General features: G+C 38.4%; 1 protein-coding gene across 1 annotated transcript in view; it reads right to left on the bottom strand.

The window, feature by feature from the left end:
• Nucleotides 1-27,113, bottom strand: part of LGALSL (galectin like) — a 66,950-nt gene that overhangs the window by 20,053 nt on the left and 19,784 nt on the right. Inside the window, exons 3-4 of the mRNA XM_053712081.1 lie at nucleotides 13,523-13,611; nucleotides 11,162-11,339 (exon numbers count right to left, since the gene is read on the bottom strand). Coding sequence (XP_053568056.1) covers nucleotides 11,162-11,339; nucleotides 13,523-13,611 — 267 coding nt within the window. The remainder of the gene's footprint in view (nucleotides 1-11,161; nucleotides 11,340-13,522; nucleotides 13,612-27,113) is intronic.

Genomic DNA, 27,113 nt, shown 5'->3' with positions numbered 1-27,113 from the left:
CTAACTGCCATATTCAGTCATTCTCTTGCAAGCCTCAACATAGATAGGAGGTCGTGAGAGTCTGTGGTGCTTTCTACTTAGTTTATTCTTCAATCAAAAGTTTGTTATTTTTAAATGGCACCGGAGTGTGCTGTTTATCTCAGGCAGTATTTGGAAGAAGAATCTGCCTGCGTTTTTCTATGATCTTAGCAGACGTAACTAAGATCCATTTGCTGTTCTCACACATTCTGAGGAGTGGGGTACTTCAGAGGGGGAATGGCGTGCAGGTTTTCCTGCAGATAAGGTATGTGCAGTAAAATATTTTTCTAGGAATGGAATTGACTAAGAAAATACTGCTGATACCGAAGTAATGTAAGTAAAGCCTTAAATACAGCGATAGCGACTGGTATCAGGCTTATTAATAGAGATACATACTCTTGTAAAAATGTGTTTTAAAACGTTTGCTGGCATGTTTAATCGTTTTTTAACATATGTTTGGTGATAAAACTTATTGGGGCCTAAGTTTTTTCCACATGGCTGGCTTAAATTTTGCATAGAAACAGTTAACTGAAGCTTCCCACTGTTGGCTGTGGCAGTTTGTTGTGTCTGTTTTTAAAAACGTCTATGTCTTTTTTTTTTTTTTTTTTATGTTTTTTGCATTAAGGGGTTAATCATCCATTTGCAAGTGGGTGCAATGCTCTGTTACCTTATTACATGTACTGTAAAAATTTCGTTTGTTTTACTGCCTTTTTTTTTTTTCACTGTTTTTCAAATTTTGACAAAATTTGTTTCTCTTAAAGGCACAGTAACGTTTTATATATTTGCTTGTTAACTTGATTTAAAGTGTTTTCCAAGCTTACTAGTCTCATTATTAGTCTGTTCTAACATGTCTGACATAGAGGAAGCTCTGTGTTCATTATGTTTTAAAGCCATGGTGGAACCCCATCTTAGAATGTGTACCAGATGTACTGATTTCATGTTAAACAATAAAGATCATTTTTTGTCTTTAAAAACATTATCACCAGAGGATTCTGTCGTGGGGGTAGTTATGCCGACTATCTCTCCCCACGTGTCAGACCTTTTGACTCCCGCTTTAGGGACTCACGCTCAAATGGCGCCAAGTACATCAAGGGCACCCATAGCGTTTCTTTTACCAGGGGATTCTGTCGAGGGGAAAGTTATGCCGACTAACTCTCCCCACGTGTCAGACCCTTCGACTCCCGCTTCAGGGACTCACGCTCAAATGGCGCCAAGTACATCAAGGGCGCCCATAGCGTTTATTTTACAAGACATGGCAAAGGTGGTGAATAATATTCTGGCAGCAGCATTAGTCAGACTACCTGAAATTAAAGGAAAGCAGTTAGCTCTGGGGGTAGATACAGAGCATACAGACGCTTTAAGAACCATGTATGATACTACCTCACAATATGCTTAGTCTGTGGGTGATTTTTTTTTGACTCAGGGAAGATGATTTAACCTGATTCTGATATTTCTACATTTAAAATTTATGCTTGAGAACCTCCACTTGTTGCTCAGGGAGGCTTTGGCTGCTCTGAATGAATGTGTACAATCGCAGGGCCAGAGAAATTGTGTAGACTGGATAAATAATATGCAGTGCCGGTGTGTACTGATGTTTTTCCAATACCTAAAGAGGTTTACTAAAAAAAATTTAATAAGGAATGGGATAGACCAGGTGTGCCGTTCTCTTCCCCTCCTATTTTTTAGAAGAATGTTTTCTAATAGTTACCACCACACGGGACTTCTGGCAGACAGTTCCTAAGGTGGAGAGAAGAGTTTCTACTCTAGCTAAGCGTACCACTACCTCTGACGAGGACAGTTGTGCTTTTTAGATCCAATGGATAAAAAATGTTTATTCAACAGGGTTTTATCCTGCAGCCCCTTGCATACATTGCTTCTGTCACTGCTGCTGCGGCGTTCTGGGTTGAGTCTCTTGATGAGGCTTTACAGTTAAGCGACTCCATTGGATGAATATATTTGACAAGCTTATGCTAGCTAATTCCTTTGTTTTCTGATGCCTTGTTCATTTGACTAGACTAACGGCTAAGAATTCTGTTTTTTACTATACTGGCGCGCAGAGCGCTATGGCTTATATCATGGTCAGCTGTCGTGACTTTAATAAATAAGCTACTTAACTTCCCTTCAAGGGGCAGACCCTATTCGGGCCTGGTTTGAAGGAGATTATTGCTTATATCACTGGAGGAAAAGGTCATGCCCTTCCTCAGGATAGGTCTAAATCAAGGGCAAAAAAAAAAAAAAAAAAAGTCTAATTTTCGTACCTTTTAAAAACTTCAGGGCAGGTGTGGCATCCTCTTCCTCTAAGGCAAAACAAGAGGGAATTTTTGCTCAGTCCAAGGCGGTCTGGAGACAATCGGACCTGGAACAAAGATAAGCAGGCCAAGGAGCCTGCTGCTGCCTCTAAGGCAGCATGAAGGAACGGACCCCTATCCGGTAACGGATCCTATAGGGGGCAGACTTTCATTCTTTGCCCAGGTGTGGGCAAGAGATGCCCAGGATCCCTAGGCATTGGAATTTATATCCCAGAGATATCTTCTGGATTTCAAAGATTCCCCCCCCAAAAAAGGGGAGATTTCGCCTTTCACAATTATCTGCAAACCAGATAAAGAAGGAGGCATTCTTACATTGTGTACGAGATCCATCCAGTTCCAAGAGAGGAACAGGGACAGAGTTTTTACTCAAATCTGTTTGTGGTTCCCAAGGAGAGGGAACCTTCAGACCTATTTTGGATCTAAAGATCTTAAACAAATTCCTCAGAATTCCGTCATTTAAGATGGAAACTATTCGTACCATCTTAACTATGATCCAGGAGAGTCAATAGAGGACTACAATGGATTTGAAGGATGCTTATCCTCACATTGTGATGCATAAAGATCACCATCGTTTTTCAGGTTTGCCTTTCTAGACAGGCATTACCAGTTTGTAGCTCTTTCCTTTGGGATATCTACAGCCCCAAGAATCTTTATGGAGGTTCTGGGGTCGCTTTGGCGGTCCTTAGACCGCGGGGCATAGAAGTGGCCCCTTATTTAGACGACATCCTGATACAGGCGTCAAACATCCAAATTGCCCAGTCTCATACGGACGTAGTACTGGCATTTCTGAGATCACATGGGTGGAAAGTGAACAAGGAAAGAGTTCTCTATCCCCAATCTCAAGGGTTTCCCTCCTAGGGACTCTGATAGATTCTGTAGAAATGAAAATTTACCTGACGGAGTCCAGGTTGTCAAAGTTTCTAAATTTCTGCCGTATTTTTTCATCCCATCCGCGCCCTTCGGTGGCTCAGTACATGAATGAAATCGGCTTAATGGTAGCGGCAAGGGACATAGTACCGTTTGCATGTCTACATTTCAGACCGCTGCAACTATGCATGCTCAGTCAGAGGAACGGGGATTACACAGATTTGTCCCCCTGTTAAACCTGGACCAAGAGACCAGAGATTCTCTTCTCTGGTGACTATGTCGGGTCCATCTGTCCAAGGGTATGACCTTCCGCAGGTCAGATGGGACAATTGTTACAATAGATGCCAGCCTTTTAGGTTGGGATGCAGTCTGGAACTCCCTGAAGGCTCAGGGATAGTGGACTTAGGAGGAGACCCTCCTTCTAATAAATATTCTGGAACTGGGAGTGATATTCCATGCTCTTCAGACTTGGCCTCAGTTAGCAACTCTGAGGTACATCATACTCAGTCAGACAATATACACGACTGTGGCTTACATCAGCCATCAAGGGGGAACAGAAGTTCCCTAGCGATGTTAGAAGTCTTACAATAATTCACTGGACAGAGACTCACTCTTGTCTATCAGCTATCCATATCCCAGGTGTTGAGAACTGGGAGGTGGATTTTCTAAGTCGTCAGACTTTTCTTCCGGGGGAGTGGGATTTCCTCCGGAGGTCAAGACCAAGCAGGAGAGGGCTTTGGTGTTTTTGACAGCGCCTGCGTAGCCACGCAGGACCTGGTATGCAGATCTGGTGGACATGTCATCCTTTCCATCACGGTCTCTGCTTCTGAGACAGGTCCCTCTACCTCAGGGTCCTTTCAACCATCTAAATAGAATCAATCTGAGATGGACTGCCTGGAGACTGAACGCTTGATGTTATCAAAGCATGGCTTCTCCGAGTCAGTCATTGATACCTTAATACAGACATGAAAGCCTGTCTCTAGGAAAATTGAACATAGATATGGTGTAAATATCTGATTGTTATGAATCCAAGGGTTACTCATGGAGTAAAGTCTGGATTCCCAGGATATTATCTTTTCTCCAAGATGTTTTTGAGAAAAGGGTTGTCAGCTAATTCCTTAAAAGGGGACAGATTTTTACTCTGTCTATTTTTTTGCACAAGCGTCTGGCAGGTATTCTAGACGTTCAGGCATTTGGTCAGGCTTTGGTTAGATCCAAGCCTGTGTTTAAAACTGTTGCTCCGCCATGGAGCTTAAACCTGATTCTTAAGGTTCTTCAAGAAGTTCCGTTTGAACCTTTTTTGTTCCATAGATATCAATCTTTATCTTGGAAAGTTCCTTTTGGGTAGCTAATTCCTCGACTCGTAGAGTCTCCAAGTTATCTGTGTTACAATGTGATTCTCCTTATCTGGTCCTTCGTACGGATAAGGTAGTCCTGCGTACCAACCTGGGTTTTTTCCTAAGGTGGTATCTAACAAGTACATCACTCAAGAGATAGTTGTTCCATGCTTGTATCCTAATCCTTCCTCAAAGAAGGAACGTCTATTACACAATATTGGACGTGGTTTGTGCTTTAAAGTTTTACTTACAAGCTACTACAGTTTTCATCAAACGTTCACCTTGTTTGTTGTCTATTCTGGACAGAGCAGTGGCGTCACTAGGGGGGGGCGGGGGGGGCGGGCCGCACCCGGGTGACACCCTCCAGGGGGTGACACCAAAAAAAAAATTTTTTTTTTTTTTTTTTTTTTTTTAAATTTTATTGAAATTCAAAGAAATACAATGTTGAGATGCATAGATTTTTTTTTTATTAGAGGGGGTGGCATTTGGGAACATTGGTGGGACTGGGGAAGTTGTAGACACACAATTGTTTGCCCCTTGAGCCAGTGCTGCAATTTCAACAAATAGTTTTCCCGGCTGCTTTTGCTTGTTTGTACTTTGCTTCTCCCCTGCCCAATTTCGCTATGAATGTTGTGGGCATGCCGTGGGGCTTGCAAAGCTGCGCTGCTAGCCTAAACCTGCCTGCCTATCTGTGCTCACTGCTCAGTGACATGTGGAGCAGTGGAGTCACTCACTGCTGTGCTGTCTCTCTAAACGGAAACTGGCAAATCATGAGGGGATGCCTGGCACCTGACCGCATGACTGTTTGACACTGTCTTTAAAGTGAAGGAGCCACGTATGATGCCCACCAGACCATTACGGTTACGGTACACTAAGTGCACACTGAACAGGTAGGAGGGCGGGCGGGGGTCTGGGGGTGGGCAGAGTGCAGAGGTGATTGGCCATAAGAAGCGGTAGGCACGCGGCCCGGGGCTGTGCACTGACAGGCTTAGAACAGAGTCAGAGAGCAGAATTTTCATAGTTTGCGCCTAAACCTTTTCTTTAGTGATTTATTTTTAGAGTGCTCTGTTTATCTTTCATTTGGTGCTCTGCTGAGCCAGGGAGCAGCTCTAGGCATGAGCTTCATAATTAATGCAGTGCAGTTTACATATTTTGTAAGTGTGTGTCTGAGTTTTTGTGTGTGTGTGTCTGAGTGTGTTTCCGAGTGTTTGTGTGTGCATCTGAGTATGTTTTTAAGTGTGTCTGAGTGTTTGTATGTGTGTGTGCCTGTGTTTTTGTGTGTGTCTGCTTTCCGGGGGGGGGGGGGGGTGACACCATAACTTACCGCACCGGGTGACACCAACCCTAGTGACGCCACTGGGACAGAGGAGAGGTCAAAAGACTTCAGCAGCCTCTCTGTCTTTTTGGTTAAAAAGCATAATTCATTTAGCTTATGAGACTGCTGGACAGCAGCCTCCTGAAGGGATTACAGCTCATTCTACTAGAGCTGTGGTTTTCACTTGGGCCTTTTTTAAATGTGGCTTCTGTTGAACAGATTTACAAGACGGAGTCTTGGTCTGCGCTTCATACTTTTCAAATTTAACAAATTTGATACCTTGCTTCTTCGGAGGCTATTTTTGGGAGAAAGGGTTTTTTACAGGCAGTGGTAACTTGCGTTTAAGTACCTGCCTTGTCCCTCCCATCATCCGTGTACTTTAGCTTTGGTATTGGTATTCCATAAGTAATGGATGATCCGTGGACTGGATACACTTAACAAGAGAAAACATAATTTATGCTTACCTGATAAATTTATTTCTCTTGTAGTGTATCCAGTCCACGGCCCGCCCTGTCACTTTAAGGCAGGTAATTTTTTCATTTGAACTACAGTCACCACTGCACCCTATGGTTTTTCCTTTCTCTGCATGTTTTCGGTCGAATGACTGAATATGGCAGTTAGGGGAGGAGCTATATAGCAGCTTTGCTGTGGGTGGACTCTTGCAGCTTCCTGTTGGGAAGGAGAATATATTCCATAAGTAATGGATGATCCGTGGACTGGATACACTACAAGAGAAATAAATTTATCAGGTAAGCATAAATTATGTTTTATAGTACCACTCCAACATCACGCTTATTTAAAGAAAAAATAGGCTTCCTTCCTTCAAGCTATCTACTTTGGATAAAAAGACTTTGCCAAGAAATGTCTCTATGCAAAACGTTTTATGAGCTTGCTTTAGGAAAACTACAAGATTTAATAATTGCATTCCTTTTTTATGAAAGGAGAGAGAAGCTAATTAGAAATAAGTACAGAGTGGATGCTATTTGCTTCGTGTTCTCAGTCAGATTCCGCTATAGGCTAAATAATGTGTTCAAGATGCTATTTTTGTATTTCTGGCTTTCAACAAAATTAAGATAAAAAAACCTCCTTTTTAAATGAAGAATTAAAGCTATATGTGTATTTTATTTAGTGTGCACACAAATACAACCACTATCAAAATTAACAATTAACAGGTGTGTTACAACCTATTGTAAAAATCAATATAAATTGTGATTAGGATTTTATAAACTCCAGAAAAATGTGACAACACAGGAATTTTATTCCACCTTTATGTTAAAGGGACACTGAACCCAAATTTTTTCTTTCATGATTCAGATAGAGCATGCAATTTTAAGCAACTTTCTAATTTACTCCTATTATCAATTTTTCTTCGTTCTCTTGCTATCTTTATTTGAAAAAGAAGGAATCTAAACTTTTTTCTTGGTTCAGTACTCTGGACAGCACTTTTTATTGGTGGATGAATTTATCCACGAATCAACAAGGACAACCCAGGTTGTTCACCAAAAATGGGCCGGCATCTAAACTTACATTCTTGCATTTCAAATAAAGATACCAAGAGAATAAAGAAAATGTTATAATAGGAGTAAATTAGAATGTTGCTTAAAATGTCATGCTCTATCTGAATCACGAAAGAAAAAAATTGGGCTCAGTGTCCCTTTAAATATCTCTAGATCTGCTGGACTGATTTCTATTATTTACATGATAAAAGTTTATTATACTGTCTTATGGGGAACAATGCATCTAGCACAGCACTCTTGTTAGAGTGTAATCTATGGCAACATTCTCTGGTAAATTTTAAGTATTTAGAATAAAAATCAACACTACACTTTACATAATCATTTTAAGCAATCAACTTACAGTTTTTAAAGTAATTGCACATTTTGTCTCTCTAATTTCCAAATGCATAAATTAGTTTTTGATTTCCTTTTTTTATGTAAAGTGTGCTGGATACTCCTCATCTCATATTGCTACCAGTCTGAGAGCTATAAACACTTACACCAACAATGAGAGAAGTGGGGAGCACTATGGCCTCATATGTTAAAGGGAAATGAAGTCCGATTTTTTAAATTATATTATTTAGATAGAGCATGTGATTTTAAACAACTTTGCAGTTTACTTCTTTTATCTAATTTGTTTTGTTCTCTTGGTATCATTTGTTGAAAATGATACCTAGGTAGGTTCAGGAGCTGTTGATTGGTGGCTGCGCATATTTGCCTCATGTTACTGGCTCACTCAATGCTTATCAAATAGCTCCCAGTAGTTCTGTACTGCTTTTCAACAAAGGATACAAAGAGAATGAAGCAAATTAGATCATAGAAGTAAAATAGGAAGTTGCTTTTTTAAATCACTTGCTCTATCTGAATCATGAAAAAAATAATGGGTTTTATGTCCCTGTAAATAAAACTTCACTCGTATTTGAATCTTGCATAAAAACACACATTGGTCTAATACATGGGAAATAGGTAAAGCGCCACTTCATCAGCTGAAACATTTCAGATTTTGACATACTCATAGCTGTATAATATAGTTATTACTAGACCCAGCTTTTAAAAGAGCTACAATGCTCTCATTGGTTAAAACCAAATGGTGTCACAAGTAAAGCCCCATATTGGGGCCCCAGGACACTTAAAGTGGTGTGATCTGCTCAAAATTTTGAATATTGTCCTTCTTTCATGTTTGTTTTCTATCATTACAAAAGTAGCACTCATAGTTACCTTTGAAACAATCCTTTAGAGGGACATTAAACACAAATCGTAGGCTGTATGGTAATGTACTGTACCTAGGGTAAACACCTCAGCCATGTTTTTCTGGACAGCTATGAGTTAGCATTGCTCCCTGGGACAGCACTATTTATGTTTCTCCTTGCACACCCTGCAGTATGCATAACATCCCTGATGAAGTGTCGTATGGGCACAAAACGCGTTGGATGTATGCTGTTAGCTGACACTGATGATGATGTTAAACCTATATTTAATGCAACTTTGTGAATAAACAATGAACTTTTAACTTTTATTGGAGCCTGGATCTTCCTTGTCATTTCTCTTTTGTATGGTATGCATAACTCATAATTGTCCAGAAAAAACATGGCCGATTTCCCTGTGTCCCCCCAAAAAAACAATCCTTGCTAACCAATCACAAACTAATACACAGATATAATACAAACTCTGTTTGCCCATGTGCAGTTAAAGTGATTGTTAAGTTTAATGAATAAGTGCCCGGTATCTAAAACTAATCATAAAAACAGGTGCACTTTCATTCATTAAACTTTACAATGATGCTTATTTTTTTAAATATTTACCTTTCTTTATCGAAAACAGACTGGCGATCCTCCGCCCACATCTCCTGCTGTAGTCAGCAAAGCAATGACGAATCCGGCTTCCTCCAATCATTGTGTGCCCCCTTTGGCGTCCAGCTCAAGAGGTCACGCAATAATTGGAGGAAGACGGATTCTTCATCCCTGTACTAACTACATCAGGAGATGCGGGTGGCGGATTGTGCCGTTCTGTTTTCCATAAAGAAAGGTAAGTATTTTTAAAAATAAGCGTTGTAAAGTTTAATGAATGAAAGTGCACCTGTTTTTAAGATTAGTTTTAGATACCGGGCACTTATTCATTAAACTTAACAATCACTTTAAGGAAAGAGACTGGGGTAGCCTATCTTCTTCTCTTAACTTAAGGTGGTTTAGCACTGATTTATCTTAGTTACTTAGTAATAATATATTTAATAAGTATTTGAGGAAACATATATATATATTGCTTTCTAATCTCCATTTAATAGCTAAAATAGAAATATATATTTATTTATACACAATAATATTCACTCATAAACTACTTATTATGCCCACTGCTATTGCAAAGAATGCTTTTCCTATCTTGGTTGTTGTTGCAAAACTGGTAATCCACCTTAAAAGAACAAATGAGTACAGATAACATGAGGGAGCAGGAGGACGGATATTAACCCAAGCCTCCTTGGGGGAAAAGTGGAACAAGTACACATTTCAGATGTATTTTACAGCAAAAGGAAGCAAAATAAATCATTAATTCATATTGCAATAATGTTTAACTTTCAATAATGAAACTTTTTTTTTACATTGTTGAAATGTTAAATTGTATGGTCCTTTAAATAATACCTCTAACAATAATAATACAATAATTGCATAGCAGTAATTTGATCTGTCTATATCTATCTATCTATCTATCTAGACAACAGAACAAAAAACTAAAACGGAAAAAATGAAACATTAAAGTAAAAGTCAATCCTAGTGTTTGTGAAACACTAGGATTGACCATTAAAACAAATAAAGAGGACTTTCATTCATGAAGTATAAAATACTTCTTGCAGAAAGGTGCCTTATTTGTTTCAAGCATTCGCTGTTCTGAGCTGCTAAGGCAGCCCATGGCAGAACGCTGTTTTTCTTGAGAAGTGACGTTTCCACCTCTTAGCAAATAGCGTGCGGGAAATCCGGCATCATAGGGAGACAAGCCGGATATACCGCACGGCTATTGGCAAAGAGGTGAAAACGTCACCTCTCAAGCAAAACAGCGTTCTGCCGTGGGCTGCCTTAGGAGCTCAGTGTAGCAACGCTTGAAACAAATAAACGAGCCCCTTTATTTGTTTCAATGGTCAATCCTAGCGTTTCACAAACACTAGGATTTACTTTCACTTTAATCTCACAATGATGTTATATATTCCATTCTTAAAAACTAAAATAAATAAATAACTAGAAACCATTACACAAAAATATAAAACAGGAAAATGGATAACATTTCATTCAAATATTACAATCTGCTGTTATTTATTACTATTCCAATTTTAGGACTTAAATATCAAAGCTGTTAACACGGTCAACCAAATCCGGTTGTTCTTCAAGAAGGTACAGTAAAAACAAAATTAAACATTTGTGATTCCAACAGAGTATACAATTTTAAACAACTTTCCAATTTACTTCTGGTATCTAATTTATGTTGTTCTCTTGGCATCCTTTGTTGAAAAGCAATACTTAGATAGGCTTAAGAACAACAATGCATTACTGGGAGCTAGCTTCCGATTGGTGGTTACAAACATATGCCTCTTGTCACTGGTTCAACCTATGCATTCAGCCCAGTAGTGCATTGCTGCTCCTTTAACAAAGGATACCATGTGATGAAGCAAATTTGATAATACAAGTAAATTGGAAAATTACATTTAAACTGTATGCTCTATCTGAATCATTTCAAGTCTCTTTAATATGGCAGATCGCTGACTCAGCAACACATTTATATAACACATTTCCTTTAAAATTGATTTTTCTCTAGTATCTCATTATGATTACTCACCCTGAATGGCTGATCTGCTATAAAAGGAAAATAAGGCATAGCTAATTCTTCTTCCCCCCATTCTCCTGATACACATGAGTTCCTGAGAAGCTGTTTGTCACCAAACTCAACTTTTAACACCAGAGCTGCGTCAGCTGGGGGGTCTTCTGAGTCGCCACATGTCAGCTTGATGTCAAAACTGTAGTAAACAAAGCAATACAATAAAAACATTTCATTTATTTTTATAAATGCCAAACACACAGGTTTCATATAGATATAAAAAAAATATTCTGCCTTATGTTTCTATGTTATTCTTAGAAAGCTAAGACAAACACATTTATAAATTATTGCCAGACAAATTATAGAATTTAGTCTTTTCCTAATTACTGTTTTGGCACAGCTAAATATATTAAAGTGACACTTAACAATTATATAAAATGCTTAAAGGGGCACTGAACTCCAATTTTTTTTCTTTTGTGATTCAGATAGAGCATGCAATTTTAAGCGACTTTCTAATTTACTCCTATTATCAATGTTTCTTTGTTCTCTTGCTATCTTTATTTGAAAAATAAGACATCTAAGCTTTTTTCTTGTTTCAAAACTCTGGACAGTAGTTTTTGATTGGTGGATTAATTTATCCACCAATCAGCAAGGACAACCTAGGTTGTTCACCAAAAATGGGCCGGCATCTAAACTTACATTCTTGCATTTCAAATAAAGATAAAAAGAGAATAAAGAAAATGTGATAATAGGAGTAAATTAGAAAGCTGCTTAAAATTCCATGCTTTATCTGAATCACGAAAGAAAAAATTTGGGTTCAGTGTCCCTTTAATTATGCATAGTAAAACAATGCAAATTTACCTCCTTTTGTAATTACAAGGTGTTTACTATCCCATTAAATGTATTTTTTTTATAGCATTATAATAATCCTAACATACATTCCTATTACGATGTGGAAGTCACAGTGTTATTTCTTCAGAAACAAAAAAAAATTAATTTCTACAAAGAAACTGTATTCTGTTTTTGCACTAAATACACACAGTTTAAGGGATTAGAAAGTCAAAATTAAATTTACATGATTCAGATAGAGCATGTCATTTAAATATACTTTTAAATTCACTTTTATCTTCAAATTTACTTTGTTTTTGTAGTATCCGTTGTTGAAAAAGAATATGTACATATCCTAAACTACTCAGACCTAGCTGCTGATTGGTGGCTACACACATATGCCTCTTGTTATTGGCTCACCTGATGTGTTCCGCCAGCTTCCAGTAATGCCTTGCTGCGCCTTCAGCAAAGGATAACAAGACAATGAAACAAATTTGATGATAGAAATAAAATGGAAAGTTGTGTAAAATTGTTTGCTATATCTGAATCAAGAAAGAAAATTTTTGAGTTTCATGTCCCTTTAAAAATATCTTACAACTACATAGATATTAAAGGAGATAAACCAAGGGTGACAATATTCCCAAAAGCTGAGCGATGTCCCAAAGGACTTGAAACCCACATTTTTTTCTTTCATGATTTAGAAAGAGAATGCATTTTTAAACATCGTTCTAATTTACTTCTATTATCTAATTTGTTTTATTCTCTTGATATTCTTTGCTGAAAAGCATATCTAGATATGCTCAGTAGCTGCTGATTAGTTGCTGCACATAGAAGCCTCATGTGATTGGCTCACCCATGTGCATTGCTTTTTCTTCAAATAAGAATATCTAAAAAACTAAGCAAAATAAACAATAGAAGTAAATTGTAATGTTGTTTAAATTTGTATGTTCTATCTGAATCATGAAAGAAAGATTTTGGGTTTAGTGGCCCTTTAATTAATTTCAGAGCAACAAATTATTAACTAGCAGCACAGCTTTGTGATTGGATACAGAATTAAAAGGGTATGTGCATTGTTTTGCATGAAAGCGGTGTCTACAAATATTATATTAGTACAGAGCCATTTTTTTATTATTTTTTTTTTGCGTGGGATTAGGCTTTTCAAATTTAAATGGATTTGATTTAACTGCTTCAGAATATCTCGGGATATATTAACAAAGATTTGAAGATCCAATCTCAATCAACAAAAACTAAATTAACATGAGTGAATACAAGATATTTTATATTTATTTTAACCCTTTATGTGTCAAAGGAATTTATATGTAAGCCCCACTGGCAGATATGAGGTTACTGCAAATATTTCAACCTATCAGTGTGGGAAGACAGAATATGAGCAAACAATTAGCAAGAAAAACAAAGAGCAATATTAGTGCAAGGCCACCTTGCGCATTTTGAAAGTCTCAGCACTATGCAGTTGCTAGCTCAGCACATAGCAGTTGGCACAAACAAAACAAAAGCCCAGTGAGAGCCAATCAGGGGGATTCTCTGCTTTCACACCTCTCAGGATTTAGTGCAATCATGCCCATAACAAGGATTTTCTTCCCAGGTCTCATTCCTCCTTTTATGTGTCCACAGAATGGAACTGTCTGAAAGAAGAACAGATAGGTTACACCGTGCTATTAAAGGGACACATTTTACATTTCACATTTTACATTTTCATGATTCAGATACAGCATGTCATTTTAAACAACTTTCCAATTTACTTCCATTAAAAAAAATGTGCACAGTATTTTATATTTACAATTTTTGAGTCACCAGATCCTACTGAGCATGTGCAAGAATTCACAGACTATACGTATATGCATTTGTGATTGGCTGATTGCTATCACATGGTACAAGGGGAGTGGAAATATACATAACTTTGAAATTTGTTATAAAAAAAAACTACCACTCAGTTGAAGTTCAGACTAAGTGCTATTGCATTGTCTTGTTATCTTGCATTTTTTGATTATGCAAATCTAATGTGTTGACTGGTCCTTTAATAATCAAGTGTAGGGTTATATTTGGTAGTAAATGAATATATCGCACCACTGAAGGGGTATAGTTAGTATAACATGAGGTTGAGAAATGTATTTGAAATTTAGTAGTAGTCACCCAGAATGCAGAGGTGCCAATCATACATTTAGGTGATAGGTAATGAGAATAAAAAGTTAGCAGAATTAAAGGGACATAAAACCCAAACATTTTCTTTCATGATTTAGATAGAACATACAATTTTAAACAACTTTCAAATTTTCTTTGTTTTCTTTGTAGCCTTTGTTGAAAAGCATGAATGTAAGTTCAGGAGTGTGCACTTGTCTGCAGCGCTATATGGCAGCAGTTTTTCAATAATGTTATATATTAGCAAGCACTAGATGGCAGCACTATTTCCTGTTATGTAGGGCTCTAGACATGTGCACGCTACCAATTGAGATAACTCTTTAACAAAGAATAACAAGAAAAGGAAGCTAATTTGATAATAGCAGTAAATTGGAAACTTTTTAAAATTGTATTCTCTATCTGAATTATGAAAGAAACATTGTGGGTTTCATGTCCCTTTAACTATAATTTTAGGACCCATGATGACTCCCAAACTTTTGGGGGTTTTCAAATCTTGGAATACTGTTAAACATTATGGGGTAGATTTATTAATGGTCGAGCGGACATGATTCGCTGTAGCGAATCATGTGCGCTCAACCTCACTAAATGCTGACAGCATACGCTGTCGGCATAAATCATTCCACAAGCATTTCTAGTGAAATGCTTGTGCAATGCTGCTCCCTGCTCACCGGCGGCCAAATCGGCCGCTAGCAGAGGGTGTCAATCATCTCGATCGTAATTGGATGATTTCAGTCCGCCACCTAAAAGGTGGTGGAGAAGTTAAGGAGCAGCCGTCTTATGACCGCTGCTTCTTAACTTCCGTTTAATGCAAGGCTGAAACGATGGGCGTAGAATGTAGCCTCCGCTACATAATAAATCCACCCTTATATTTCTATTGGTCCAAATCAATAAATCCCATTCTTAGCTTGCTCATTCCCAATGCTAACTGGTGCAGCATCAGCCAGTCTTCCTGTACTGGAACATTATAAGCCTAGAAGTAATATGTAATGCATTATTATGCTATAAGTACTAAATGTTTTTATTTTGTAATGGCTGTTACATTGCATATGACTTTGTTTACCAAGTATCTATAAAGCTGAGGAAGTTGTCCCAGTAAACTTATCAGCATTAATACAATAGTATATGTTATGCACACACCTGCATTGTCTACAAGTATAGGACAGCTTTAACTTAACCTGACTAATTTAATCTTTTATTTGTTTCCAGTAGCCAACATCTGGTGCAGAGATTTTCTAAAATTCAAGCAAGTCAGCTATCAAAAATAAACTGCCGCTTTGTAAGAATAATTTTAGAAGTGAGTCTACCCTGTACTCAGTCAGTATAGATCGGCACTCCCCTGGGAAATAGCAGAACTAAGAATGAGTGCCAGTTTTTGTTGCCCCAGGAAAAACTAAGAAAGTGTTCTTTGGGGGCTACAGGTTGGTAGGTAAAAAAGGCGCCCAGAACTCAAAAGGAGGGCAGAACAGCAGGCAAAGGATACCCTGACATTTTACTTAAACGTGGCCCTGTGTCAATGGACATTCTTATGAAATATATTATTATGTGTCTGTTTAATAGCCACAAATGTATATGTGGTAGGGTTGCCACCCGTCCCTTAAAATACAGAACACTTATAAGTTACACATGCTGCAGGGTGTGCAGGGAGGAATATGAATAGCGCTGTCCAGAAACACAATACATGTTCCTCCCTGCACACCCTGCAGCATGTGTAACTCATAAGTGTCCAGGAAAACATGGCTGAAGTGGTAACCCTAATATGTGGCCTTTAAGACTTCTAAAATCTGCTGCCCCACGAGATAGGAAGTTGGTTATCACCGACATAAACCATTTGCAGCTGCCCTTTACCATTATGTTGTTGTAAGGGGCATTAAACTCAAACATGTTTATCACGCATGTGGAAGAGCACCATTTAAAAAAAATATTTTGAACTAACAGGAAGTTCATGTTTGCGCACAAAAGGTCTGTGGGATAGAAGTCCACTAAAAGTGACACTCACTTCAAACATAAAAACATTTTTTTAGCATAGAAACATCCAATAAATAAATAAATACAATACTATTAATGGCCCTTTAATGTCACAGAAATAAACTAATTTTCCATATAGTGCTCATCCTTACTCTCTTTAAAGGGACAGTCAACACAAAAATTGTTATTGTTTAAATAGATAAATAGCGCATTTACTACCCAATCCATTCCCCAGCTTTGCACAACCAACATGGTTATATAAAATACTTTATAACCTTTAAAACTATAAATTTCTGTCTGTTTCACATCAGGAGAAGCTAGTTCATGTTAGCCACTAATTGCAAGTCAATAGATAAAGTCACGTGATTAGGGGACTGGTCACGTGACTTTACTGGGGAGTGGGCAATAAAACTGGGGAGTGGGCAATAAAAGGATTATCTATCTTTTAAAACAATGACAATATTTGAGTTGATGTCAACATTTTGGGTGTGGAGATGAACTGAACAGCTCTGAACCACAACAATTAGGTCACTTGTTAATTCTGTTCCAAAAGATAAACAATGCTACCCGGATTCCTAATGTGCAGTCATATGGACACAAATGAATGTTCAATGGCAGAATAAAAAAAAAAAGCATCTATAAATATCTGTACCAAGGCATCCCTCCCCGGTACATTTTGCCTTAATAAATAAACTTGAGGTTTTAAATAATGGGAATTTCTGCAGCCATACAACATCATCTGACTAAGCCTGACTGCATTATTACACACTTCTGTTTAGTGTAATAACTATAATTTGGTGGAATTACAATGGCTAAACATGCATTTTATTCATTTGAATGAGTGGGACACAAATGCTGAATCAGATTTCTAAACATAGAGATGTTGTACACCCTGCAAAATGTATTTAATATAATAAGTCTAATTATAACTTGCATTATTTCTGTTTAAAGCTTTTTTTTGTAATCAAATTAGAAATGCCTCACAACACCTAATACAGAGCCAGGGATATGTCCTGCAACAATAAAACTTGGTTATATGAGCGTACAAGTCAAGGGGGGACACTACAGGGCTGCAGTCAGGTTGTGCCAGAGCTCCACATAATATATTTTTTAATGAGCCCTTTTAAAGGCGCATGTGATCACTTAAAGGGACAGCAAACTAATAGTATACAAGTTAGCAATTAAATAATGTTGCCAAGCGGTTCTTGGAGGTTTCAAGGACTTAAAGGGACAGTAAAGTCAAAATGAAACTTTCTTGATTCAGATATAGCATGCAATTTTAAACAACTTTCCAATTCTATTATATAATTTGCTTTGTTCTTTTGGTATCTTTTATTGAAGAGTAAAACTAGGAAGGCCCCCAGTTCACTTGGCCACCAGGGATGTGAGGGTAAGGACAAAGGGGCAACAATGAGCCACCGGGATCACAACATGTGTTTGTCATCTGCATGTAACACACTGTATGGATGACATCATCATGCACTCTTAGACCAGATTACAAGTGGCAAGCAAGCAATATCAGGTTTATTGAGGCTGGAATGTGAAATATTAATATTTTCATGTCAGGTTAGCGTGGGTTTGAGCGCGAGTAGTGTGTCCCCACACACACACTTTTCTTGCTTCATTTACTTCTTGGGAGGAATACGTTAACGTGATCGCAATATTCTAAGTTTGGGGGGGTTTTGGGTTAGCGCGTGATCAAAAACTTCTAGCGGAGTTAACTTGCGAGTGGGAGAGATAAATAGCGCTCCACTCATAATCTAGCCCTTAAAGAGTTAAACCTTACTAAACATTATCAGTTTGTTAGCACAATTAAAATGTTTTGCAAACCAAGAGCCGTTCAGAAATATGTTTCTTAAAAAGCCTGGTGAAATCCATGTTCCTAGTCTTAGAGACGGAAGTAAATTAGTGTATTATCTGACCTAACAAAATCATTGTGTGGAATGTTGGAAGCGCATTAAAATGTAACCATACTTAAAGGGACAGTCAAGTCCAAAAATAACTTCCATGATTTAAATAGAGAATGTAATTTTAAACCACTTTCCAATTTACTTTTATCACCAATTTTGCTTTTTCCTCTTGGTATTCTTAGTTGAAAGCTAAACCTAGGAGGTTTATATGCTAATTTCTTAGACCTTGAAGACTGCCTCTAATCTGAGGGCATTAGTTCATGTGTTTCATATAGATAACATTGAGCTCATGCATGTGAAGTTACTCTGGAGCGAGCACTGATTGGCTAAAATGCAAGTCTGTCAAAAGAACTGAAATAAGGGGGCAGTTTGCAGAAGCATAGATACAAGGTAATCACAGAGGTAAAAAGTGTATTTATATAACAGTGTTGGTTATGCAAAACTGGGGAATGGGTAATAAAAGGATTATCTTTCTTTTTAAACAACAAAAATTCTGGTGCTGACTGTCCCTTTAAAGGGACATTAAACCCCACATTTTTATTTCATGATTCAGATAGAGAATGCAATTTTAAACAACATTCCAATTTACGTCTATTATCTAATTTGCTTCATTCTTTAGATATTCTTTGTTGAAGAAATAGCAATGCTTAAAGGCGAGCCAATCACACAAGGCATCTATGTGCAGCCACCAATCAGCAGCTACTGAGCCTATCTAGATATCAAGGATAACAAGAAAATGAAGCAAATTAGATAAAAGAAGTAAATTAGAAAGGTGTTTAAAATTGCTTGTTCTATCTGAATCGTGAAATAAAACATTTGGGTTTAATGTCCCTTTAAGTATGATGCAGGCCCACCAGTCTCTCAACAATATTCAAAAGTTTTTACAGCAAAATAAGATAAAATAAATAATGCATGTATAATTAGGGTGCCATTTTAAGGGGACACACGTGAAAAATACATATGTCAGGGTTCTTATAATAGAACATTATTCAAATATTTTTTTAAACAGCCCCTGGCATATGTATTTTTCATAAGGGTCCTTCATTAAAGGGACATTAAACACTAAATAAATGCTAGATAGAATCATACATTCAAAGAAAAGATTAGTCTGAGAAAAACATGTAGATGTATTTTTTTTAAAGTTTCATTAGCTGTTTAAAGGGACATAAAACAGGTTGAGATCTGTGCATATCCTAAAAGGGAAAATTAATTAAAAATAGTTTGCATAAAAAATTGTTTAAAAATTGCTGGCAAGTATTTTAAAATAATTTTCAAAAATAAGAAAAATGAATTACATAGCTAAGCTACCTGGAGCAGCCAACTCCACCCACCCTTATCAGTGCTTAGACACAGGCATCATATTTCAATTGAGTTCACAGCTTCTAGGCATGCTCCAGCAGATAATCCCTATTCACTTTTGCATTCTACCAAAGCAGCAATAGATATAGGTACAGCCATAGCCAATGTGTGGGGGGAGTTAGAGCTTTACAATTCAGAAACTAAAAAGAAAAGGTTAAAGGGACACTGAACCCAAAAAAATTATTTCGTGATTCAGATAGAGCATGCAATTTTAAGCAACTTTCTAATTTACTCCTATTATCAATTTTTCATCATTCTCTTGCTATCTTTATATGAAAAAGAAGGCATCTAAGCTTTTTTCTTGGTTCAGTACTCTGGACAGCAGTTTTTGATTGGTGGATGAATTTATCCACCAATCAGCAAGGACAACCTAGGTTGTTCACCAAAAATGGGCCGGCATCTAAACTTACATTCTTGCATTTCAAATAAAGATACCAAGAGAATAAAGAACATTTTATAATAGGAGTAAATTAGAAAGTTGCTTAAAATGTCATGATCTATCTGAATCACAAAAGAAAAAAATTGAGTTCAGTATCCCTTTAATGGCGAGGCACTGCAGTATAAATTTGCAGGTAAAGTAATTAAAGTACATATTATATTTTATCTCTATCCCAACTTTAAATATTGATAAAATAAGTGTAAAGTTTTAGTGTCTATAAAACAATGAGAGCTGCCATGTTGTAACTTAGGTTACCTTCTCTGCTGTGGCCAATTAGGAACAGTTATAAATAGGTCTCTAGAGTGTTCAGCCAATGTCTGTGTGGAATATAACAGTGTTTTGCACTTCAATTTCTAACAGGAACTGAAAAGCTCACAATTTCAGATTGGAATTACAGGAAAATTGGACAAAATAAATAATGAAAGTATATTGCAGAGTTTTTGTTTTTTTATAATATACAATTTATCATTTTATATAACCATCTCAAAGTGTTTAACCCCTTAACGACCAATGACGTATGGGGTACGTCCTGCAAAAAAATGCAGTTAACGACTAAGGACGTACCCCGTACGTCGTTGGTCTTTGAAAGTGGTGGAAGTGATCCTGATTGCTTCCAGCCGCTTTCATGTTATTGCAGTCCTGCCTCGATATTGAGGCATCCTGCAATAACACTTTTTAGCAGTCCGATGCAGAGAGAGCCACTCTGGGATCGTGTGCGGGTGCACGCATGGGTGCTCGCGCGTGCACGGGGATGGGTGCACGTGGGCGGGTGGGAACCCTACACTATGGGACAAGTGTAAGTTGGGACTCGGTGGGAGAGAGGACTGGGGAGGGTGGAAATGCAAAATTAAGCGATCTGGGAGAGGGTGGGGGGTTGGATGTTGAGGGGGGGGGGGGCAGCTACCCTACAGAAAATACAGTATTTTTAAATAAAAAAAAATATATATTTTATTTCAAACTGGGTACTGGCAGACAGCTTCCAGCACCCAATATGGTGCACAATAAGGCAGGGGGGGGGGGTTAGAGAGCTGTTTGGGGGGGATCAGGGAGGTTGGGGGCTAAGGGGGGATCCTACACAACAGAATTATTATTTTTTATTATTATTTTTTTATTTTTTTTAAAAAACAAAAAAACAAAAAACGTTTATTTTAGTACTGGCAGACTTTCTGCCAGTACTTAAGATGCCAGGGACAATTGTGGGTTGGGGGAGGGAAGAGAGCTATTTCGGAGGGATCAAGGGGTGTGCTGTGTCAGGTAGGAGGCTGATCTCTACACTAAAGATAAAATTAACCTTGCAAGCTCCCTACAAGCTACCTAATTAACACCTTCACTGCTGGGCATAATACACGTGTGGTGCGCAGCGGCATTTAGCAGTCTTCTAATTACCAAAAAGCAACGCCAAAGCCATATATGTCTGCTATTTCTAAACAAAGGGGATCCCAGAGAAGCATTTACAACCATTTGTGCCATAATTGCACAAGCTGTTTGTAAATAATTTCAGCGAGAAACCTAAAGTTTGTGAAAAAAATTGTGAAAAAGTGAACGATTTTTTTATTTGATCGCATTTTGCGGTGAAATGGTGGCATGCAATATATCAAAATGGGCCTAGATCAATACTTTGGGTTGTCTACTACATTACACTAAAGATTAAATTAACCCTACAAGCTCCCTAATTAACCCCTTCACTGCTGGGCATAATACACGTGTGGTGCGCAGTGGAATTTAGCGGCCTTCTAATTACCAAAAAGCAACGCCAAAGCCATATAAGTCTGCTATTTCTGAACAAAGGGGATCCAAGATAAGCATTTACAACCATTTGTGCCATAATTGCACAAGTTGTTTGTAAATAATTTCAGTGAGAAACCTAAAGTTTGTGAAAAAATTTGTGAAAAAGTGAACAATTTTTTTTATTTGATCACATTTGGCGGTGAAATGGTGGCATGAAATATACCAAAATGGGCCTAGATCAATACTTTGGGTTGTCTTCTAAAAAAAAAAATATATACGTCAAGGGATATTCAGGGATTTCAGACAGATATCAGTGTTCCAATGTAACTATCACTAATTTTGAAAAAAAGTGGTTTGGAAATAGTAAAGTGCTACTTATTGCCCTATAACTTGCAAAAAAAGCAAAGAACATGTAAACATTGGGTATTTCTAAACTCATGACAAAATTTAGAAACTATTTAGCATGGGTGTTTTTTAGTGGTTGTAGATGTGTAACAGATTTTGGGGGTCAAAATTAGAAAAATAGCCTTGGTCCCAAACGGACAGAAAATGGAAAAGAGTTGTGGTCCTTAAGGGGTTAATGTTCCAATGAAAAATAGATTTCCAGCCTCCAAGTAATAATTAAAAGACCTTTATTTTCTTTTTACAGGGTCCATAAAGAAAATCCAACAACGTTTCAAACCACCAACTGGTTCTTAGTCATGTATTACTGTACAATACTACTAGATAGGTCTTTTAATTATTACTTGGAGGCTGGAAATCTATTTTTCATTGGAACATTGTATTTTGACTTGGCTGGTCCTTTTCCTTGCCCCAAGACATGATATAAAGGTGCTGTCTTCTATACTACTATTAGAAACCTTAAGGGGTTAATGTCACTTTAAAGCGGCTACATGGCAACCCTATGTATAATGCAATATTGTTTTGTATGTACCTTTATTAAAAATTTTAATGTTTAGTTTCATGCCCCTTTATGCTCAGTACCAGTGTGTAAAATCTTCTCTGAAGCTAATAGCTATTTCCCAAAGCACACATTACACTATGTCATCTCTTTCAGTTCAGAATATGATTCTCCTCACTCTGTATTACTCTTTGCACATATAATGTAATACCAAAAATACATGTAAAGGGCAAATGTACTCAGGCAAGCTGCTGATAAGAATTCATTGTATCCATATTTACTGCAGGAACACCCTTTCAAATAGGCTTGTCCCTCTCCTACCCCACTGGGAGGTTGTTTTCTCTCTCTAATTTACATAGCTTTTCTATAGCAAATATTTGAGTATGAACTTTTTAGTATATATGGTGGTTTCAAGACAAAACAACTATTTCAAATGTCAAAATAATCATTGGAAACACAATAAAGTAAAGTAATGTTTACAGTACAATTTCCCGTAGCAAGTAATACCGGTAAAATGCTTGGGTCTATGAGTTGAGCTATTTGCATCAGGAATAGTAAGGTTATTATGCCACTTTACAGGGGACAATGCCTCATCTTGTGTATAATATACAGTTCTGGAGACCTTATCTTAACCTTTTAAGTCGTCAAGATCCGGTCCCCACATGCATCAACCTTACCACCACCCCTACTATACCTAAAATAAGACACAGGAAACATCATCTTGGTACAAAATTGGCCGCAGCACCTTTATTAAATAACAAAAAACCTTTTAAATACTAATAAATACCACACATGAACATAACATAAACACAATGTTCTTAAATAGAAATTGACTTTAACCACATTTAAAATACCATACTGGACTACCCCAGCGGTGCTAGTTCCCTTATAATTAGAAACATGGCCATTACTCCATCTGGACTCAACTATGTACTTGTTGAGTCCGTTTCAAACATCACTTCCACTAAAATAGGGAACCCCTTGCCGCTATAAGTACCCAATTGCACACTCACCCCGTGGAGAGGCAACGTGTTAAAACCCCCAAATTCACTTGGCCATATTTCTTTCTTGCTGCCCGAGAACTAGCACCCCCGCCTTACTGCGACAATTATAATAAAAATTAAAACAAACCACAACAAAAGGGTGGGCGGGAGGGAGCTGCTGTCACCACCACTATGTTCATTAACAAGTGACTTCCTGCCTCTTCCCGCTCAGCCCCTTAAGTATGTCTCAACTTGAACCAACCCCTTCCCCTTTACACCTACCAACCAAAAGGGGCCTCTTCCTCCCCCAGGTCAAAGTCCCTTTCCGTTCACCCTGTCACTCACAGGGACTTCTTCAGAAAGATATAAATAAACTGGAAGCAAAGTAAACAACTAAGCGCCAGATTACAAGTGGAGCGCTAAATATTGCTTGCAAGCAAGCGATATTAGCGCTCCACTTTGTAATACCAGCACACGATAATGTGCGCTGGTATTACAAGTAAATCGCTCATGAGAGAGCACTTCCATAGGCTTCTATGGGAGCCTCGTTCTGGTGCCGTCACAGACGGCAACAGAACCTCACACAGTGAAGGGGGTAAGTAGCGCAGCAATGGGTAGAATTTTTAAATATATATGTATATGGTTATATACATATATACTTATGTGTTAGTACATGTATATAATCATATACATATATTTTTACATCGCGTCTATGGGAACACACAGTTCCCATAGACCGCAATGTAAAGGCACTTTTCATAGCCGTTTTTTTCTATCACCCCACACCCGCCAACTTTAGACACCAAAAAAACGCCTAGTGCAGTTGGTTTTAGTTTTTTTTTAAAAAATGCTACCTTTTTTTTCTTAAAAACTACAATGCCCTCTATTTTGAGGGCATTTGGGGCACTTTTAGAAAATGAACCACAGATCTAATTTCTGGTTAATTTTTTGATTCGTTAAATGCTACCGCGAGCTCATGGTATCAATAACCAGCCACAAATTTGCCCGTTTGCGAGAGTGCAATTATTTAGCGCTCCACTTGTAATCTAGCCCTAAGATGGTACATAGTCTAAAACAAAAAATTTGCAAAGAAAAAATCAATGGCCTAAATATGTATAGCTTAGAGGAGAGAAGGAAAAGAGGTAGCAAGATAGAAGCTTTTAAATGGATATGAAACCCACATTTTTACTTTCATGATTCAGATAGAGCATTCAATTTTAAAGGGATAGTTAGGTCAAAATTAAACTTTCATGATTCAGATAGAGCATGCAATTTCAAGCAACTTTCTAATTTACTCCTATTATCATTTTTTTTTCGTACTCTTGGTATCTTTATTTGAAAAAGCAGGAATGTAAGCTTAGGAGCTGGTCCATTTTTGGTTCAGAACCCTGGGTAGCGCTTGCTGATTGGTGGCTACAATTTTGGTTTCCCTTTAAGAAGGCATAGACAGCCTCTTAGCTTCAGTGCCGGATTGATTCTTGTGAAAGATCATCACCACCTAAACATCTGTGCAAATTCAGATCTTAGTGTGGTGATCTTTCACAAGCATAAATCGGGCACCAGAAATAGCGAAGTCCACGAGCGGCTGCCTACTTTCGCATTCAGCAGCTGAGGCTGTTGAATGCCTGTGTCTACTTTTAAGTATATTTAGGGGCTTAAAGGGACATTGAACCCAAATTTCTTTATTTCGTGATTCAGATAGAGCATGCAATTTTAAGCAACTTTCTAATTTACTCCTATTATCAGTTTTTCTTCGTTCTCTTGCTTTCTTTATTTGAAAAAGAAGGCATCTAAGCTATTTTTTTGGGTTCAGAACCATGGAAAGCACTTGTTTATTGGTGGGTGAATTTATCCACCAATCAGCAAGAACAACCTAGTTTGTTCACCAAAAATGGACCGGCATCTAAACTTACATTCTTGCAATTCAAATAAAGATACCAAGAGAATGAAGACAATTTGATAATAGGAGTCATTTAGAAAGTTGCTTAAAATTGCATGCTCTGTCTGAATCACAAAAGAAAAAAATTGGGTTCAGTGTCCCTTTAATAAAGCTGTAAGTATTTTTCACAAAAAAGAGCAACACCAGAACAAGGAGTTATAATTTCAAGTTGAAGGGTAGTGGGTTCAGGAGTAATTTCTACAGAAAGGGCGGTTGATTCATGTAATACATTTCTATTAGTTATAGTAAACACTGTGGGGACATCAAGAATGCATGGGATAAGCATACGGCTATTGTATGCTTTAATTAAAAGAGCCTCCCTTGAAACTTAAAATATCCTATATAATAAATGGCCAAGTATGTTTGTCAGATGCAGTCATGCGCAGTATAGACTGCACATGACAAACATACCTGGCCGTTTGGATCCTGACACTCAGCACAGAGTAAGGCTGAAGCGGAGTGTCAGGGGGCGTGGCCGACAGGAGCGTCGCGGTGGGGGCGTGACCGGGCGCAGCGAAGGGCGTGACCGGATGCGGTGAGGGGCGTGACCGGGCGGGTGTCGCCGCAATGGGGGCGTGGTCAGAGAATCAAAGGGTTTGAAAGACAGAGCCAGAGAGGGAGCAAGAGAGGGGGGAGAGCCAAAGAGGGGGGAGAGAGCCAAATAGAGGGGGAGAGAGCCAAAGAGTGGGGAGAGGGCCAAAGAGGGGGGAGAAGGGCCAAAGAGGGGGGGGAGAGGGCCAAAGAGGGGGTGAGAGAGCCAAAAGGGGGGGTGAGAGAGCCAAAAAGAGGGGTGAGAGAGAGCCAAAGAGGGGGGAGAGAGCCAAATAGAGGGGGGAGAGAGAGCCAAAGAGGGGGGAGAGAGAGAGCAAAAGAGGAAAGAGAGCCAAAGAGGAGAGAGAGCAAAAGAGGGGAGAGAGTCAAAGAGGGTGGAAAGAGAGCAAAAGAGGGGGGAGAGAGAGCAAAACAAAGGGGGGAGAGAGAACAAAAGAGGGGGCAGAGAGAGCAAAAGAAAGGGAAAAGAGAGAGAGAGCAAAAGAGGGGGGGAGAGAGCCAAAAAGAGGGGTGAGAGAGAGCCAAATAGAGGGGGGAGAGAGCCAAATAGAGGGGGGAGAGAGCCAAAGAGGGGAGAGAGAGAGCCAAAGAGGGGGGAGAGCGAGAGCAAAAGAGGAAAGAGAGCCAAAGAGGAGAGAGAGCAAAAGAGGGGGGAAAGAGAACAAAAGAGGGGGCAGAGAGAGCAAAAGAAAGGGGGGAGAGAGCCAAAGAGGGGGCAGAGAGAGCAAAAGAAAGGGGGGAGAGAGAGAGCCAAAGAGGGGGGAGAGAGCCAAAGAGGGGGGAGAGAGCCAAAGAGGGGGGAGAAAGCGCAAAGGAGAGGGTCGAGAGAGAGCCAGAGGGGGGAGAGAGCAAGGGGTGGGACCGCTGTACTGCAAAAAATGGCCCATGTACACGGGCTTTAGTACTAGTTTATTTCATGATTCAGATAGAGCAAACAATTTAAAAACTTTTTTTAAACTTACTTCTATTATAAAATGTACTTAATTCTCTTGGTATCCTTTGTTGAAGAAGCAATGCACTACTGTGAGCTACATGAACACATCAGGAGAGCCAATGACAAGGTATTTATGTGCAGCAGCCAATCAGCAGCTAGCTCCCAGTAGGGCATTGCTGCTCCTGAGCCTACCTAGGTATGTTTTTCAACAAAGGATAGCAAAGTAAATTGGAAGGCTGCTTAAAATTGCATGTTCTTTCTAAATCATGAAAGTTTAA

The sequence above is a fragment of the Bombina bombina genome, chromosome 4 (assembly GCF_027579735.1).
Source record: "Bombina bombina isolate aBomBom1 chromosome 4, aBomBom1.pri, whole genome shotgun sequence".
NCBI classification, from domain to species: Eukaryota; Metazoa; Chordata; class Amphibia; order Anura; family Bombinatoridae; genus Bombina; species Bombina bombina.
Note: the sequence above shows the minus strand (reverse complement) of the source record. Positions and strands in the feature narration are given on the sequence as shown.